This window comes from Aethalodelphis obliquidens, unplaced genomic scaffold (genome assembly GCF_003676395.1).
Source record: "Aethalodelphis obliquidens isolate GAN/ISIS:26980383/991018 unplaced genomic scaffold, ASM367639v1 scaffold1, whole genome shotgun sequence".
NCBI classification, from domain to species: domain Eukaryota; kingdom Metazoa; phylum Chordata; class Mammalia; order Artiodactyla; family Delphinidae; genus Aethalodelphis; species Aethalodelphis obliquidens.
Window position 1 is genome coordinate 45,153,508 of NW_020837945.1, and position 21,316 is coordinate 45,174,823.

The 21,316-nt window shown below is 34.5% G+C and overlaps 1 protein-coding gene across 1 annotated transcript in view; it reads left to right on the forward strand.

Moving 5' to 3' along the window:
- EPHA6 (EPH receptor A6) overlaps positions 1 to 21,316 on the forward strand; it is an 861,061-nt gene that overhangs the window by 490,745 nt on the left and 349,000 nt on the right. Inside the window, exon 6 of the mRNA XM_027102862.1 lies at positions 11,958 to 12,082. Within this exon, the coding sequence (XP_026958663.1) occupies positions 11,958 to 12,082 (125 nt within the window). The remainder of the gene's footprint in view (positions 1 to 11,957; positions 12,083 to 21,316) is intronic.

The window sequence follows — 21,316 nt, forward strand, 5'->3', positions numbered from 1 at the left end:
GGACATTTTTCCCCCTTACATGTCAAAGAAACTGCATTTTATAGCATGGATCCAGGAAGGATCCATTCCTTCCCTCTTCCAGCTTCTGCATTCCTTGGTTCACAGCCTTCTCTTATGTAGATGTCTCCTCCTACCTCCCTTTTATGAGTATACTTGTGATTATATTGGGCCTACCTGGATAATCCAGGATAATCTCATCTCAAAACCCTTAATGTAATCAAAACTGCAAAGTCCCTTTACCAGAAAAGAACATTCACATGTTCTGGGGATTACAATGTGGAAATAATTTGGAGGCCATAATTCATCCTATCACAGGTGTCATATGGTTGAACATATCACAGTGTTATACTCAGGTCTAGAAAAGAGACAGAAACTAGAAAGAAAGCACCAATTCTGCTGTATGTAAGTATCACATGTATATCTCAGACACATAATCAGGTTTTAACCACACAGGGAAAGTAGATAACAGTATATATTACCATTAAACTCTGATTACAGGAAAAAACACATCATGAGCAGATATCATTAGAATATATTATGCTATCTAAAGCACAGTATATTTAATAAACATTTCCAAAACAAGATATAGATCAGAAATATTTGGAAGCATGTTATCAGGTTTCAAAAAATGTCAATTCACATGATAAATATCACATTTACAACATTTCACAAGTAAAATTACTGTATTGAGTATAGTGTGTTTCTCTTCTGCGCATACACAGAAGAAACACTATTACATGTTCTTGCTCTGCAGTTATACCCATTGGTTCATTAGCAAAGAAAAGGGGAAAATCATATAGTCTTAAAAGTCTGCTCTGAGTTGTACTTTCTGGTCTATATTATTTATTTATTATATAATTGTTCTTAATTCACATTTCATCATGTTGATTATAATTCCTTTAAATCACACATACACATCTTTCTAGAAAGAAGCACAGGGAAGAAAAGAAAGGAGAGGATAAAGCAAAGAGACACAGAAAAGCACTAAGGAATGACATGAAGAAAGAATAAAGGAAGGAAGAGGGATAGGAAGAAGAGAAAGAAGAAAAAAAGAAGAAAGGTTGATAGATAAGCAAAGTGGAAGAGTTAATTCTATTTATACTAAAGGTCAGCACTAGGACTAGGTGGAAGTTATTGGAAGAAAACAATGACTCCATATGAGAACTTTTTATCAGTTAAAGATTTTCAAAAGAGAATGGGCGAGCAACCTCCCCAAGTAGGGGAAGGAAGATACAGGGCCTTCAGCCATGTGAGGAGGATACAGCAGGTGCCAGAGAGACAGACATTCAAGATGGCGGAGGAGTAAGACATAGATATCACCTTCCTCCCCACAAATATGTCAGAAATACAACTACATGTGGAACAACTCCTACAGAACACCTACTGAACATTGCCAGAAGACCTTAGACTTCCCAAAGATTTTCATTTTTTCCTTTTTCTCTTTTTGTGAGTGTGTATGTTATGTTTCTTTGTGTGATTTTGTCTGTGTAGCTTTGTTTTTGCCATTTGTCCCAGGGTTCTGTCTGGCCGTTTCTTTTTCTTGTCTTTTTTTGTAGTATAGTTTTTAGCATTTGTCATCACTGGTGGATTTGTTTTTTGCTTTGGCTGCTCTCTTCTTTATTTTTCTTTCCTTTTCTTATTACTTTTTAATTTTTAATATTTTTTTATTTTAATAACTTTTATTTTATTTTATTTATTTCTTTTTTTTCTCCTTTTCTTTTGAGCCATGTGGCTAACAGGGTCTTCATGCTCCAGCTGGGTGTCACGCCTGTGACTCTAAGGTGGTAGAGCCAAGTTCAGGACATTGGTCCACCAGAGACCTCCCAGCTCCACGTAATATCAAATGGCAAAAGCTCTCCCAGAGATCTCGATCTCAATGCTAAGACCCAGCTCCACTCAAATGATCAGCAAGCTACAGTGCAGGACACCCTATGCCAAACAACTAGCAAGACAGGTGCACAACCCCACCCATGAGCAGAGAGGCAACACCATTGGACATGGTCCTGCCCAACAGAAAGACAAGATCCAGCCTCATCCACCAGAACACAGGCACCAGTCCCCTCCACCAGGAAGCCTATACAACCCACTGAACCAACCTTAGCCACTGGGGGCAGACACCAAAAACAACGGAAACTGTGAACCTGTGAAAAGGAGACACCAAACACAGTAAGTGAAGCAAAATGAGAAGACAGAGAAACACAGAGCAGGTGAAGGAGCAAGGTAAAAACCCACCAGACCAAACAAATGAAGAGGAAATAGGCAGACTACCTGAAAAAGAATTCAGAGAAATGATAGTAAAGATGATCCAAAATCTTGGAAATAGAATGGAGAAAATACAAGAAAGGTTTAACAAGGATCTAGAAGACCTAAAGAGCAAACAAACAATGATTAACAACACAATAAATGAAATTTAAAATTCTCTAGAAGGAATCAATAGCAGAATAACTGAGCCAGAAGAAAGTATAAGTGACCTGGAAGATAAAATAGTGGAAATAACTACCACAGAGCAGAATAAATAAAAAAGAATGAAAAGGCTTGAGGACAGTCTCAGAGACCTCTGGGGCAATATTAAACGCACCAATGTTCAAATTATAGGGGTCCCAGAAGAAGAAGAGAAAAAGAAAGGGATTGAGAAAATATTTGAAGAGATTATAGTTGAAAACTTCCCTAATATGGGAAAGGAAATAGTCATTCAAGTCCAGGAAGCACAGAGGAGCCACATACAGGATAAATCCAAGGAGAAACACACCAAGACACATATTAATCAAACTATCAAAAATTAAATACAAAGAAAATATATTAAAAGCAGCAAAGGAAAAACAAAAAATTACACAAAAAGGAATCCCCATAAGGTTATCAGCTGATTTTTAAGTGGACACTGCAGGCCAGAAGGGAGTGGCCTGTGATGAAAGGGAAAAACCTACAACCTACAACCAAGATTACTCTACCCAGCAAGGGTCTCATTAAGGTTTGATGGAGAATTTAAACCTTTAAAGACAAGCAAAGGAACAGAATTCAGCACCACCAAACCAGCTTTACAACAAATGCTAAAGGAACTTCTCTAGGCAGTAAACACAAGAGGAGCAAAAGACTTACAGTAACAAACCCAGAATAATTAAGAAAATGGTAATAGGAACATACATATCAATAGGTACCTTAAATGTAAATGGATTTAATGCTCCAAACAAAAGACATAGACTGACTGAATAGATAGAAAAAACAAGGCCCATATATATGCTGTCTACAAGAGACTCACTTCAGACCTAGGGACACATACAGACTGAAAGTGAGGGGATGCAAAAAGATATTCCATGCAAATGGAAATCAAAAGAAAGCTGGAGTAGCAATTCTTATATCAGACAAAATAGACTTTAAAATAAAGACTATTACAAGAGACAAAGAAGGACACTACATAATGATACAGGGATCGAGAAGATATAACAATTGTAAATATTTATGCACCCAACATAGGAGCACCTCAATACATAAGACAAATACTAACAGCCATAAAAGGGGAAATCAACAGTAACACAATCATAGTAGGGGATTTCAACACCCCACTTTCACCCATGGACAGATCATCCAAAATGAAAATAAATAACGGAACACAAGCTTTAAATGATACATTAAACAAGATGGACTTAATATTTATAGGACATTCCATCCAAAAACAACAGAATACACTTTCTTCTCAAGTGCTCATGGAACATTCTCCACGATAGATCATATGTTGGGTCACAAGTCAAGCCTTGGTAAATTTAAGAAAATTGAAATTGTTTCAAGTATCTTTTCTGACCACTATGAGACTAGATATCAATTACAGGAAAAAAGCTGTAAAAAATACAACCACATGGAGTATAAACACTACACTACTAAATAACCAAGAGATCACTGAAGAAATCACAGCGGAAATTAAAAAACACCTAGAAACAAATGACAATAGAAACACGATGATGCAAAACCTATGGGATACAGCAAAAGCAGTTCTAAGAGGGAAGGTTACACCAATAGAATCCTACATCAAGAAACAATGAAGAACTCAAATAAAAAACCTAACCTTACACCTAAAGCAATTAGAAAAAGAAGAACAAAAATCCCCAAAGTTAGCTGAAGGAAAGATATCATAAGTATCAAATCAGAAATAAATGAAAAGGAAATAAAGGAAACAATAGCAAAGATCAATAAAACTAAAAGCTTGTTCTCTGAGAAGATAAACAAATTGATAAACCATTAGCCAGACTCATCAAGAAAAAAAGGGAGAAGATTCAGATCAATAGAATTAGAAATGAAAAAGGAGAAGTGACAACTGACACTGCAGAAATACAAAGGATCATGAGAGATTACTACAAGCAGCTATATGCCAATAAAATGGACAACCTGGAAGAAATGGACAAATTCTTAGAAATGCACAAGCTTCTGAGACTGAACCAGGAAGAAATAGAAAATATAAACAGAACAATAACAAGCACTGAAATTGAGACTGTGATTAAAAATCTTCCAGCAAACAAAATCCCAGGACCAGATGGCTTCACAGGCGAATTCTATCAAACATTTAGAGAAGAGCTAACTCCTATCCTTCTCAAACTCTTCCAAAATATAGCAGAGGGAGGAACACTCCCAAACTCGTTCTACGAGGCCACCATCACTCTGATACCAAAACCAGGCAAAGATGTCACAAAGAAAGAAAATGACAGGCCAATATCACTGATGAACATAGATGCAAAAATCCTCAGCAAAATACTAGCAAACAGAATCCAACAGCACATTAAAAGGACCATAGACCATGATCAAGTGGGGTTTTTTCCAGGAATGCAAGGATTCCTCAATATATGCAAATCAATCAATGTGATACACCATATTAACAAATTGAAGGAGAAAAACCATAGGATCGTCTCAATAGATGCAGAAAAAGCTTTCAACAAAATTCAGCACCCATTTATGATAAAAACCCTGCAGAAAGTAGGCATAGAGGGAACTTACCTCAACATAATGAAGGCCATACATGACAAATCCACAGCCAACGTCATTCTCAATGGTGAAAAACTGAAACCATTTCCTCTAAGATCAGGAACAAGACAAGGCTGTCCACTCTCACCACTATTATTCAACATAATTTTGGAAGTTTTAGCCACAGCAATCACAGAAGAAAAAGTAATAAAAGGAATCCAAATCAGAAAAGAAGAAGTAAAGCTGTCACTGTTTGCAGATGACATGATAGTATACATAGAGAATCCTAAATATGCTACCGGAAAACTACTAGAGCTAATCAATGAATTTGGTAAAGTAGCAGGATACAAAATTAATGCACAGAAATCTCTGGCATTCCTATACAGTAATGGTGAAAAATCTGAAAGAGAAATTAAGGAAACACTTCCATTTACCACTGCAACAAAAAGAATAAAATAACTAGGAATAAACCTACCTGAGGAGGCAAAAGACCTGTATGCAGAAAACTATAAGACACTGATGAAAGAAATTAAAGATGATAAAACAGATGGAGAGATATACCATGTTCTTGGATTGGAAGTGTCAACACTGTGAACATGACTATATTACCCAAAGCAATCTACAGATTCAATGCAATCACTCTCTAACTACCACTGGCATTTTTCACAGAACTAGAACAAAAAATTTCACAATTAGTATGAAAACACAAAAGACCCCAAATAGCCAAAGCAATCTTGAGAAAGAAAAATGGAGTTGGAGGGATCAGGCTCCCTGATTTCAGACTATACTACAGAGCTACAGTAATCAAGACAGTATGGTACTGGCACAAAAACAGAAATATAGATCATTTGAACAGGATAGAAAGTCCAGAGATAAACCCACACACACATGGTCACCTTATTTTTGATAAAGGAGGCAAGAATATACAGTGGAGAAAAGACAGCCTCTTCAATAAGTGGTGCTGGGAAAACTGGACAGCTACATGTAAAAGAATGAAATTAGAACACTCCCAAACACCATACACAAAATAAACTCAAAATGTATTAAAGACCTAAATGTAAGGCCAGACACTATCAAACTCTTAGAGGAAAACATAGGCAGAACACTCTATGACATAAATCACAGCAAGATCCTTTTTGACCCACCTCCTAGAGAAATGGAAATAAAAACAAAAATAAACAAATGGGACCTAATTAAACCTAAAAGCTTTTGCACAGCAAAGGAAACCATAAACAAGACCAAAAGACAACCCTCAGAATGGGAGAAAATATTTGCAAATGAAGCAACTGACAAAGGATTAATCTCCAAAATTTACAACGAGCTCATGCAGCTCAATATCAAAGAAACAAGCAACCCAATCTAAAAATGGGCAGAAGACCTAAATAGACATTTCTCCAAAGAAGATATACAGATTGCCAACAAACACATGAAAGGATGCTCAACATCACTGATCATTAGAGTAATGCAAATCAAAACTACAGTGAGATGTCACCTCACACCAGTCACAATGGCCTTTATTAAAAATCTACAAACAATAAATGCTGGACTGGGTGTGGAGAAAAGGGAACCCACCTGCACTGTTGGTGGGAATGTAAATTGATACAGCCACTATGGAGAACAGTATGGAGGTTCCTTAAAAAACTAAAAATAGAACTGCCATATGACCGAGCAATCCCACTGCTGGGCATATACCCTGAGAAAACCATAATTCAAAAAGAGTCATGTACCCCAATGTTCATTGCAGCTCTGTTTACAATAGCCAGGACGTGGAAGCAGCCTCAGTGTCCATCAACAAATGAATGGATAAAGAAGATGTGGCACACATACACAGTGGAATATTACTCAGCAATAGAAAGAAACGAAATTGAGTTATTTGTAGAGCAGTGGATGGACCTAGAGTCTGGCATACAGAGTGAAGTAAGCCAGAAAGAGAAATACTATATGCTAACACATATATATGGAATCTAAAAAAAAGAAAAAAAAGTCATTCTGAAGAACCTAGGGGCAGGATAGGAATAAAGATGAAAGATGCAGACGTAGAGAATGGACTTGAGGACACAGGGAGGGGGAAGGATAAGTTGGGACGAAGTGAGAGAGTGGCATGGACATATATACACTACCAAATGTAAAATAGATAGCTGTTGGAAGCAGCCGCATAGAACAGGGAGATCAGCTTTGTGCTCTGTGACCATCTAGAGGGTTGGGTTAGGGGGGGTGGAAGGGAGTTGCAAGAGGGAGGATATATGGGGATATATGTATAGCTGATTCACTTTGTTATAAAGCAGAAACTAACACACCATTGTAAAGCAATTATACTCCAATAAAGATGTTAACAAAAAAATAGAATGGATAGCTTTGTGAAGAAGTATACACTTCAGTGCAACTGCTGAATTAAGAAGTGGATACTCAGCTATCAGCGGTGCATTGAAGGGTTTTCTGCATTGCTGAAAAGAAATGTATTAAATGGCTTGTAAGGTCTGTTCTAATATTACGATTCTGTTACTTAAGATTTTCATTGTCACAAACACATGTGCATAAGAGTGTGCACTCGCTCGCTCTCTCTCTCCCCTTCCCCCAATTTCTCTGTTTCTCATCTAAACACACACACACTCATGCACACAGGCTATCCCGATTTATAAACCTTCATATGCCCACTATGCTTAGTAGATGACTGAGAATTAGCAACATTTGATAGATCTTTAGGAAAACACATCATCTCATGACTCATGGTATAAGTCTTGATTACGTGCTCAAAATAAGACATATTTGTGATAATCCACAGTGTGATTTTGAACTGTAGTTTTAGTGTTTGATATTTTAAATTTTCAAGAAATAACCTTGACATTTTTTTGAGTTAATGTCAAAATTGGCCTTCACATCTTGTCATTAAACAATTGCTCACTTCTCTGAACCTCAGTGTCCTCATCTTTAAAGTGGAGACAGTCTCCTTCCCATAGATTTATGAGAATGAAATAAGATAACATACATGGTATAAAGTAAACGTTTAATAAAAATTGATTAACTCTTAATTAGGAGCAAAATAATTAACTAACTAGAACAATTCACTGTTTCTTCAGATATCTCCACGTAAGCATAAGAAAACAAAGCTTTTCTGAGTGTGAATAAGATCTCTTTTGCTAACTAAGTCCACTTCGTACTTTTATTTTCAATTTTTGTTACACAGTTTTTGGTAGACTATTTGAGATTCAGAAAATGTAGTAATCAAAAAGGTTTGTGTTAAAAGCATTTTCAAGAATGTGGTAATCTGTTCAACAATCATTTATGCTGAAGGTCAAAGCTAAGATTTTTGAAAGTTTAAGAAAAGATGTATATCAGGAATACAGTTCTGCTGAAGGCTATACTGAACACATAATTCTTACTCAGGAAACATTGCTTGAGTCTTCAGGTCTTTCAGTTAGCCTCTGATCTGACAAACTCCAGAAGATATTATTTCCCTGACTATTTCTCTCCTTCTCTGACTTTTTAGAATCAGAAGTAAAGATCAATTAGTTGCCCTTTTGTGTCCTAAAATCAGTTTTTCTCATGTGGAGGAATAAACGTATTTTCTGCTTTATATCAGTTGGCACTACAGTGTTTTCACAATATGCCAAATTCAGATGCTATGTAAACTTGAATTATTAAGACAAATTCATTAAATATATTCAAAACAAATGCTTTAGTTTACATGCATTGAAACCTTATTTTAAAATGAAATTCTGTATAGTGTTTTTCTTCTCTGAAAATATAAAATGCAGCATTTGGGTTTTATTGACCTATTAATTGTTTCCCACATCCTCTGCTTTCAAACTCATTAAGAGTTTAAAATGCGTGCTTAGTGTATATTGATACAGCTTTTTTCAAAAGCAATATGGTAATAATAGTATGACACAAAATCCAAATTATATAAAGCAATTTTCTCTATAAAATAATTTAACAAAATCAAAATTTATGCACAAAAATTTGTGCATAAAACGTCAGAACTCTAACAGGACAATATTGGAAACTTCAACACCCAACATTAGAGGAGTGACTTGATAAAGTATCAGTATAATTGAATATTTTAGCCATTGAAGTAAAAATTATAGAAACTATATTAAAGTATGGAATAGGGATAAGAATATATGGTTTAAAATAGAATTATCTAGAATTAAGTATATTTAACAACTATGTAAAACGTGGATGTTTACATATGAAAGGAATGTGCAAAAGTGAAGAAATTTTAGGATTTTCATAGATCTTAGACCCTGAAGTCCATGTGTAAGTGAAGAATCTATGTAGTTAGGGAATAGATTCTTTATTTCTCTTTTATAAAAGTATAGAAGAGGATTCATATAATTTAGGTGATGTGTCTGTACAATTAATTTACCATTGGAGAAATGGAAATAGAAAAGATAGTACCTAGATTTTAACCATTTTAACCTAACTGAATTTCTTATAAGTTTTGCAAGGATTATATCATTTGACCTTGAGTGCTAAATAATTATGAGGCAAAAAGTAATACACTGGTAATATTGCTTTGTGATATTGTACATTAAACTGAAAAATAAGCTATAAGATTGTATACATGAAAAGGACATTTTCAAAAATTGTAAGAAACTGATATACTTTAATCAAATTCTAATTTGTTTTATTCACTTTAAAGTTACAATTTTTCCATAAAGCACCATTTAATACATTATTATACTATAATTCAAGAACATTAATGCATTTTTCAACAGGGATAAATTTATTAATGGTAATTTATTAGCAGTGAATATGACTCAATTTAAATAGTGAATTATCAGAACACTTTCTTATTTATCATATTACCCATTTCTATTTTAGCTCATGGCACAAACTTCTGTTTCTTATAAATTTCTATAATTATCACTCATTTTAAGAATATATCTTAATCCAGCAATAGTGCTGTCACTGAACAGCTGGAAAGAGTTTTAAATATGCTTTCTAAAGTACTTAATTCCTTAGGAGAACCAAACTTGTCATTCTCACAAATTTAAGAAAATACTGAATAGTTTATCCTTAAGATACAAAGGCAACATTTGGAAGTAAATTACCACATTTAATACTTGAGTCTTTCTTATAAATTTAAAGAATTTTCATCTTGATCATAGAGAATCAATTTTTTCAAATCCTATTTTCAACTGCAATTGGTACATTTGAATGGATTTCTGAAAATGAACTGGAAAGATATCATGAGTTCATAATGAAACTTCTAATTCGAGTTTACTGGTATAGGGTTTTTACTTACCTTCATTGGTCTGGCATCTGTATCTCCTTTTTTCCCAGAGGAAAAAAATCCTAGTTCTCAATAACACCAACAAAATTACTCATTTGATTTATCCCTCAATACACACACACACACACACACACACACACACACACACACACACACATATTCAGAATTACAATACCAGTAGTACCACTAACAATATCATTACTAAAAACAGTTCAATATTTTTTGCAGTTTTTTTAGTACTTAAAATATGTTCTATTGGTATGTAAGTTAAGTTACTGTGTTTTAATGTCATTTTAAATAGTTCCTCTTGAAGGCTATACTTTCAACTCAATACACAGGTTTCTTTCTACTGATTTTTTGAGATTGCTCTTTTAAACGTTAATTTGTTTTTTAATTATTTAAAATATTTACAGGGTTCCAAAGTAACTCTTCAGGGGAAGATATATTCAGAGATGTTTTGCTTCTCACCCTGTAGTGTCCATCCTTTTGCCTCCCACCCTCTAAGGGTAACCATTATTATTCGTTTTTATTCTAGGTTTATCCTTACATTGTTTTTTATACATTTTTCTCCATCTCACTTTCTTCACTTAAAAATATATCCTGAAATAACTCCATTCTAGTATTTATATATGGTCTCAATTCCTTTTTACAATTTCATAATTCTCTGGTGGATGTAGTGTAGTTTTTTCAATCAGTCCCTTATTGATGGGCATTTAAATTGTTTCCAATCTTTACAAATAAATCTCAGTGAGTAGTCTTATAAATATGTCACTTTGTATTTCTGCAGTGTTTCTTTCAGATAGAGTCCCAAAAACCAAAGCATAAATGAATATATAATTTGCCTTAAATTTCCCTTTATAAGGATTGTGCCATTTTGCCTTTACACCAACAATGTATTAAAGTGCTTTTCCCCATAGCCTAGCCCAGAGCCTGGTGTCAAATTTTTGGATTTTTTACCAATCTAATAGATGAGAAATGGTATCTCAGTATATTTAATTTGTATTTTTAAGAGTGAGTTTTAACTTCTATGTAAAAAACTCCTTTTATAAGTAATTAGAATATTTAAAAATGAGAAGTATTTTGTTAGATAAAAGAACCTGCAGTATATACATTCTAGGTAAATTTTGAAGTTTAACACAAGATTACTTTAGGTTAGGATTAGATTGTTAAAACAATGTTATATAGAAAAAGAAGATAGACATGATTGTGAAAATGAACTTCAGAAATTAAATATTTCGGTTTTATTCAAATGTCATAGAAACCATGCAAAAGAAATAATCCTCACATTGATAAGCAAAAATTCACTGTAGTTACGAAGTTTGTGATATAAACTTCTATAAAGTACTAAGACTTTATAAAGTACCAAGTCTTAAAGGAAAGTCTATAAATGATCTTGTAATTGCAGAGAATTTTCTATAGCAGACTTAGATTTGATTAAATATAGAAGTCAAGTCTATTGTACTTCAAGTTGTAGCCCCAAACCAAAGCCAGTTTAAGAAAAATTGTTGTCCTCTAACAAAACCAGAGATGATGAGTTCTGGTCCTTATTCGTGGACTATCTGAGTCTTTCCTATGTTCCTTAATAATGTTTCTAAATATATTTTAATATTTTATTTGGATTGAATAAAGGAGATCCTATCATATTACTCTGACATCAATAACTAATGTCCTCTTCAACAGGAATTGTGTTTTCCTTAGAAGACAAAATATCAAAGAAAGGATTATGGAGAATGATTCCTGCCAATTAATTCTCAGTTATTTTCTTTCCTTTCAGCACCTTCCCTGATAGGTATGGTAAGGAAGGACTGGGCATCCCAAAATAGCATTGCCATATCATGGCAAGCACCTGCTTTTTCCAATGGACCCATACTGGACTACGAGATCAAGTACTATGAGAAAGTAGGTCTTATTTGGAGCTTCCTAAAAATCTACATATACATATATATGCATATATGTATATACTAAACATGTTGTTATACAATATTATTTTACTTTAAAAGCTATTCTTTTTCGGCCTAACTTCATACCTACTATGTCTTTGAATACTCTCCAATATACTATTGTGCTTATAATTTCTTAATTAATTTGTCTTGTTTTATGTCAGATTAAAGTAGAAGACACAAGATGTTCATCTCTACCTTCACTTACTCTAGGGAGTTTTACAATAGAAAGTTGTAACTCCTTCAACTTACAGTTTAATTGACATAACATTGTTTCTAAAACTCACTTGGGAAGAAATAGTAAAATGGAATTACCATAATCTAAAGCAATTTCATGTAGGCCATATCCTTTGCTAATGAGTTTAAAGTTACAGTCTGCTAAAATTTGGAAAGTATGATTTAAGGTTTAAATGGAAATAGCTGATGAATTAAAATTTTTCTTTACATTCAGGTCAGCTGATTTATTTTATAAGTTAGCAAGATAAATATGGTTAATAAATCAACTTTTAATGTTAATTTCCATTTCTGTCATTTAAAATTGTTCTCAGTTACTATATTTTCCCAAATTATATACTTACTCAGTTTTATGGTATTCATATACATTCTTTCTTTATGCTTTTCCCTCCATCCCTCACTATTATGATATTGTCCTATAGATATTATAGCAGAACATATTGTCAATTCTGATAATATGTCCCATTGGACTGATACTACCCTGGAATATTGATAAAGTGAGCATTACATTTAAAAAATTATAATGTAAAAACTATATGTAATTCCCAGTGGTATATTAAAATAAGAAAGAATTTATGTTTCTGTAACTTACAAGAAGCAAAGGAACATCACAAATAAATTTAGGTTTCCTATGGAGAAACATAGGGCAAGAAGAGAAATAGAAGTCTTTATTTTTCTATTCTGCTAATTCTGAGCAAATGTAATTTTGAAAAGGGGAGAAGTAACTCAGTTGCATGACTGTATCTAGTAATTTCAGAATTATGTAGTCAATGAAAACTGTCATTATTATTAACTGACATGGATAAATCCATAGTCTAAGAAAGGAGGAATTGACTCAGTTTAATTGGCTTATAGATTCTGCACATTGGTCTAGCCAGCATGTGCTCAGAAATCCTGTTGGGCTGTTCTTTCAAATGTTACAACCCGTAGCATCCTGTCACAAAAATATACGTATTTTCCATCCACTCGTTTAAATATATCTTCATGTACTCAAAAATTCAGAGTATTTAAAAAGCAATGCACACATATTTTTAAGCAACTTTTCAGAATAAAAAATATTTCTCTGTGTTTTATAAAGGTTATATTTCATATGCAGAAAATCACTCTTATTCTATTGTCATTTTTACTTCATATGTTTGAAGATGAAAATAACTTGCAATATTTCCAATTAAAGAAAAACTACACCGATTCCATAAAAAGAGAACCACATTAATCCAGTCAAAACTTTATAAATTAATCATATTCTGAAAGATGGTCATTGACATAATATCCATGTTTGAATGATAGAATAAATAATGTTACGAAGGAGTTTATTTTGTAAGAAAATGGCAGTGATCCAGTGCTAATGGATTAAACATGGAGTTGGAAGCAAAGGATTCCTAATTCATGTACTGACTCTGACTCTCATTATGCTTGTGGTCAGGAAAAAGTCTATTAATCTCCCTATGTCTCAGACTTCACATTTGTAAAATGGAAATAAAGATAGCAACTCTTCTAGTGGGTTGTAAAGATTAATTCTGAACAGACCTGAAGATGAAGAGTGTATGAAGTCAGTATTAAATATCATTTAAGAAAGCATTAGGGAAATATTTGGCATATTATATAGTTCAATATAGAATCAGAGCACAATAGCATGGGAATTATGTACAAACTAAATAAAAATTATGATATCTTCATACATAAATACATAATGTGTAGGCAATCAATCAAGATGTTAGAATATCAAACCTCTGAGAGAAAGCATAAAATGACTGACAACATTAAAACTTTTCCCAACTATGACTTCAGATTCTTGCTGTACCTTTTATATATCTATCTATATCTATAATACAGTTTCTCCTCCCAAGAATTATTTTTATAAAGCTTATAACTAGGGAAACCTACACTAGAACTCTTAGTTAAAAGTGCTAATTTCTTTATTAGGAATCTAAATATAGTTCAGTAGGAAAAGCAAAATACAAAGCAGTACATGTACAAATGCTCCTATTTTGGGAACACAGATATTCCCCCATCTATGTATATTTTTGTGTGGTTATATTAACATACAGAATATGGAATGGAAATATGCTGTTTTAGGTGTTACCTGTTGGGTTAGAATGGGATGAGGGGTGGAAGTACATAGATGGAGGTAAGAGAGAGAGCGAGGTAGCAAATATAGATAAAGATGGATGGATGGATGGATGGATGGATGGATGGATAGATCCTAAATAGCTTTGGTAGCTGTCCTAGATCAAGTTGCCCAAAGGCAGACCCTGAGATGGGAATTCGTGTGTAAGTGATTAATGAAGAACCCTCCCAGGAGAACTGGTAAGACAATGGGGAGGCAGGACTATGAAGGAAGATGCAAATCAAACTCAGAGTGAGCAGGGGAGCTCTGGAGTCTAAATTACGTCTCAGAGTTCATCGTATGGAGACAAAGAAGCTGAGCTTCCATACTCAGGCTCCAGTCAGTCATTGACCACAGGCCTGAATGGACATATACATGTGGTATTCAGGAAAAAGTCATAGGCACATCTGGTTCTCCACTGTGGCGCCAGTTGCCCAAGTTTAGGTGTCTAAAGTAGATGGTAGGTACAAGCCTTTAAATGCAAAACACATAGAAGCTAGGGGGTGGGAGCAGGGACAGGTAAAGGTGATCCAAGTAAATCTCATGGCACACCAACTAATAACTAAGGCGCCTCAATGCTCAGAGAGCTAGGAGAGAATTTTACTCCTTGGCTCATTATGATATCCACAGTCTCCTCAGTCTTTAATATTGGCGCCTCAGTCTTTAATTTATGGCATTTAAACTTTACATTTCCTTTCAATCAAAGATATAGTATATTGCTAAACTTAATTAATACACAAATGATCAATATTCCTCCATTCTCTGAGGAATCCATGCTGTTTTATTAAGTTATTGTGTTAGGATCATTATTCTGTAAATCAGGAGAGAAGTTAAGCTGCTTAGAATGTGAAGTGTCTACAAATATCTGAGGTCAAACACATATTGTTGTTACCAGTGACCTTTGCTTAGAAAAAGGCATTGGCGTACATGTTCAAAAATTTGAGTTTGGCTCAGACCTTAACTTTCTTAGGCGTGTTTTCTCATCTGTAAAATAAGGGTCCGGAAAGATAATCTCTTCCATTTTTAGCTGTTTGCAAATGCTGCTATGTTTGTGTTTGTACAGTTATATAGATATGTTATACTATCTTTCAAAGAATTTATGTATACTAAAATTAAATACATACACACATTTTAAAAAATACATCACAGGGAATAATCTTCACATCATAATTATATATAAAAATTAAAACCCTGCTATGATTGTCTTTTGTTTCTATGTGTGTGTGTGTGTGTGTGTGTGTGTGTGTGTATGTGTGTGTGTGATGAGAGGGCTATGAAGAAGAAAATATATTGCTTGTGGGTTATAATTAATTAGATGCTCTCTATTCAGTTAATTATACTCCCCCAATTCTTGGTTTTCTCTTTTCATACTCAAAAAGTATTTTATTTTTTTAAACTCACATGAATATAGTTTGAATATGAAAAGTCACTTAAAATAATGAAGAAAGTCACGTATGTTACCAAAAAAGTTTATATTTTGTATTTACTTACTAACAATGCTTTTCTTCAAAGTAGAGCCTCCTCATAATGAGGGAACTGTTAAAAACCATGAAGACAATTTAGGTGATACGCACTTTATATAACACTTCATGAAGTGGATGGTCTCCTTTCAGGAAGTGCCAAGTGGGCCGGAAGGCAGGGAGCTTTTATAGCACAAGGAATAAAGAACAAGGGAGAGAAAAAGAGAAAATATCTGATTGGCTGGAGCCACACAGTTAACCTTGTTTAGGGTGAGAATGAACAAGGAAAGAAGTATAGAGCCCAGAGCTGGCTTGGCCATTTGGGGACTGGGTAACTGGATATACTGCGTGTTTTTTTTTTAATTGAAGTATAGTTGATTTACAATGTTGTGTTAATTCTGCTGTACAGCAAAGTGACTCAGTTATACATATATATACAATCTTTTTTGTATTGTTTTCTGTTATGGTTTATCCCAGGACATTTAATGTAGTTCCCTGTGCTTTACAGTAGGACCTTGTTGTCCATCCGTTCTATGTGTAGTAGTTTGCATCTACTAACCCCAAACTCCCAGTCCATCCCTCCCCCACCAGCCCCCCTTGGCAACCACAAATCTGTTCTCTATGTCTGTAGGTCTGTTTCTGCTTCATAGATAGCAGAAATATGACATTTGTGTCATATTTTAGATTCCATATGTAAGTGACATCTTATGGTATTTGTCTTTCTCTTTCTGACTTACTTCACTTAGTATGATAATCTCTAGTTACATCCATGTTGCTACAAATGGCATTGTTTCATTCTTTTTATGGCTAAGTAATATTCCATTGTATATATGTACCACATCTTCTTTATCCATTCATCTGTCAATGGACATTTAGGTTGTTTCCATGTTTTGGCTATTGTGAATAGTGCTGCTATGAACATAGGGGTGCATGTATCTTTTTGGATTATAGTTTTCTCTGGATATATGCCCAGGAGTGGGATTGCTGGATCACATGGTAATTTTTAGTTTTCTGAGGAGCCTCCATACTGATTTCCATAGTGGCTGCACCAACTTCCATTCCCACCAACAGTGTAGGAGGGTTCCGGTTTTCCACACCCTTTCCAGCATTTGTTATTTGTAGACTTTTTAATGATGGCCATTCTGACTGGTGTGAGGTGGTGCCTCATTGTAGTTTTGATTTGCATTTCTCTAATAATTAGTGATGTTGAGCAGCTTTTCATGTGCTTCTTGGCCATCTGTGGATATACTGAGTTTTTGATCCCAGAGCTTTTACAGAGACAAAAAATTATCAAAGTTTTGGTTTGCTGACTTGGCACTCTGGATGGGAGCAGTTCCATCTTGGGCTTAGAAAGTTATTTCAATAAGTCAATAAGACATCATCTGTCCCCAACCCCTCAGTCTCCACCTTCGACATGTTGCAGACCCTCTTGCAGTCACTAAATATCAAAACTCTCATTGAACATCAAATACAGCATTCCTTTAGCTCTGCTCCTACCTCCTTTCTTTACCCTTTGTTTTCACATTTTTAATTTTTCTTCTCCTTTGTTTCTCTGCCCGTAGCACTTTTCTTTCTCTTGCTTCTTTGTTCTTTTATTATATTTATCAAAGACTGTCTTGATTAGAGTCATTTATGTGTGTATCTGACTCCCTCACTAGTTTGGAAGGCCCTGAATAAAGGAGATCTTTTCTTGTTTGTCTTTGTCACCCAACCTTGAGTCAGTGCCTAACACCACTGTTTGCTTTCAGTCAGATTCTAAAGAAAGTAATAAAATCCTTTCTTTGTTCAGAACTCATTCAGAGGAAATTGAAACAACTTACCAACCACTGTGAAATTACCCCTAACAATTAAGAAAAAAAGAAAGAAAGCTCCGAGAACTTCCTGTTTCTACCTGTTCATAAGACGGACACACACTGATATCCATCAGCTGAGACAATGCTCTGTTAATAAATAGAATGTAAGCACACAAGGGCAGGGATTTCTTTTGTCCACGTTCATATCCTTAGCACTCAGAAAGGCACATAGCTCATAATTCATAGGCAACGATAGTTGGCCAATTATATGCCAGATACTTTTAAAAGTGTTTTTTATGTATTAAGCAATTCAATTCCAATAACAATGCTTTGTAATAAGTACTATTACCCTTCCCACTTTACAGATGAAGAAACTAAGGTACAAGAAACCTAAGTAACTTCACCAAAATAACCCAGGCAATAAGTGGTTGTTAACACCTACTTGCATCACAATTGGATGTCTCAGAAAAGTCAGTGCTTTCTGCTGATGCTGATTTTCTAGGTTCTCTTCATTACTCTCTGCTGCCCATTTTGCATCTATAAAATGGCAGCAATAAAATATACCTTCCTCACCAGGGTGTTGTACAGCTCCATTGATTACCAACTGGTAGCTCATTTTGCAAACATGAATCCTCCATAATAGTTCATTATTCTTACATCCAATATTTAAAGACCTATGAATGGTAAAGTCTTTTCCTTACAATTCTCTCATTAATTTTTTTTTTTACCAGTCAGTAGTTTTTAGATTTTGCTTAAGAAATTTCATCATAAGAAAGGAAACATTTCTTACATACAGATGGTCAATAATTATAAAATTCTGAATTTGTTTAACTTGCCATTGTTTCACTTACTCTACCAATTATAGAATTGAGTATCTATGAGGTTTATATAAAAGATGTAATTTCATGTCATGAAAACACTGTATTGTTTTAAAGAAAAAAGGTGAAGAGATTTGTGGGAAGCTTTTCATTATGGGAAATAATTTCATCGCTCAGGGATGATTTAAAGTAGTCTCTTTCGATAGGAGGTTGAATCATTGGTATCTTTTGTAAAAGTCTCATACTTCTCAACAACAAACTTTGCACAATAAGTCTCTTTCTTCCTTCTCTTCCCTCTTATTCTACTTTCTCAGGGTAGTTTTTCCCCCAAGATAACAATTCAATAAATACTATTTTTTTCCTAAAATATATAAGCAGTAAATCTGCATCTTTATTTGATTAAAAATATATGAAGCAACTATTGTAGAAATAATCAACTGGAAAAGAAAAGAATCCTTCTCTCCTTCCGTATAAAATTGTCAAGATACATTTCTTATTTTCTTCTGTTGTATTTCCTTCACTTAGGTGTTTGCCCAAAAGTGGAAGAGAATTTTCTGTTTGCTTCCACGAATGCTACTCTTACCTCTATCCACTGTTTAGGTACAGAAACATATCTCATTTATTCTCTGCATCCTCCTTCCACAATGACCATCTAAGGTGTACATTTTGTAACGTAAATGTAAACTTGCATGTAAATTGAAACATGGTTTTCATATAGGAACTAAGAAAAGTGTGGTTGAGGAAAGGGCCTATGGATTTCCTGGATCACAGGAGGAACTTGTTAAAATGCAGGTTCTGATTCAGTTGACCGGAGGTGGCTTAAAGGAGGTGGGATGAGGGTTTACATTTGAAACAGCTCACAGGGAAGGCTAGCACTGCCTCTCCCAGGACCACGCTTGAAGCTCTAAGTCTCTAGAGGCACCACTTCTCCATTACCTCACTTTAAAGGTATGGATAGAGGGAGAATAACCACAACCCTCTAAACATACATGTGAACTTAAATATTGAACCATCTTTATAACTGGCTAGAATCTCTGTAGATGTTACATGTCTCGTGTGATATTTGGACCTAAAATATTAATCCAAAGCAAAATGCAGTAAATAAGGGACCAAGTCAGTTTCAGATACAATTGAGTTGTTTCTAATGGAATCAGCAAATTCCTGAGCTGCTAAATAAAAGTTTTGTGTTCTCTTTTTTCCTTTCTTTTCATAATTCTTATTTGTTGCCATGTCCACCACAGAGAAATTGGATATGAGCATTTGGTACTAATTAAAACAACATTACCTGATAAAAAATGGATGGCAAGGGAATTTACTGATACAAACACTCATTACAGAGATTTCATTGCCAATTTCCGTGTTGTGTAGCAAACACCACCCTATGTAGAAGCCTGTCTGGTTTAGTGAGCCCAAGGAGTCCCCAAAGTGCCTGGAGCAGAGATTTTTGTGGTCGCAAACCTGGGACTGGTGCCAGCACTGCATCAACAGCAGCATCTGTATGATTTGGACGTATCTGAATAGAAAGAAATTGAAAGACATTTGCACTACACATCTAGTATAAGGTTTGCACGCATATGAAAATTACAAATGTCTACTGACTCCTCTAGCTTTAAATTGTCTTCTGTTTCATAAGAGTCATACTACCTTTTGTTTGATTTGAAAAATGGATTTGTTTAAAATTACAGAAGCTAGATTTAGTATGTCAAAGATTTGATACATCCAAAAGAGGAAAAAGCAAAATTGGTAGAACTAAGTAAATATACTTCATTTAAAACTTTAGAATATATCTAAATTTATAGACTGAAATGGAGGTTATAAGCATAATGAGTATCAAAGTTTATGTTTTGGTTTTCAAGAATAAAACAATACCCACTTCACTGTGCTCAAAGGGCCTGGATTCTTTTGGTGGTATGTAGTCACCAGAAGTGCAATCTTAGCGCTGATGTTGTAATACTAGCTAAGGCTGCTCATTAATCACATTTCTGCCGACTTGCTATATTTCAGTCAGCTCTAAATTTCATAACATTTTAATTCAATTTCACATCCTGAAGTCATAATCAGTTGTTTTGATATTCCTGGTCAGACTTTTCTTAAATTGCTTCATCATCACTTTAATGAATTCCATGTCTTCATCTCTTTTTTGATGAGGTTAGGGTAAACTAGATTATTTTCCGATTCTGAAATTCCATGACTGCATAAGCTTATTATTATTTTATTGTGTCTGGCTTTGCTATGCAAGCTGATAAGAAACTATCAAGTAAGAGTAATGAAGGAATGAGAGATTTGATATTTCCAATGAAAATATGAGATATTAAAAAATTACAGGAAAGTATATAAAAATCTTAAGGGTGAAAGAGTAATTCAGTTTCTTCAACAATCTAGAAATCTATATATTTACAACCAAGTTTTGCATTTCTAAGAAAAGATAAAAATATAAGTCTATTTTAGGGCTTCCCTGGTGGCGCAGTGGTTGAGAGTCCGCCTGCCAATGCAGGGGATTCGGGTTCGTGCCCCAGTTTGGGAAGATCCCACATGCCGCGGAGCGGCTGGGCCCGTGAGCCATGGCCGCTGAGCCTGCGCGTCCGGAGCCTGTGCTCCGCGGCGGGAGAGGCCACAACAGTGAGAGGCCCGCATACTGCAAAAAAAAAAAAAAAAAAAAAAAATATATATATAAGTCTATTTTAAAAAAGATTAATTACTACTCCTATAAATTTCTACCTCCTCTTAAAAATTATTGTTTGGAGGGAAGAAATAATACAATGGAACATACAGCTTGGAGTG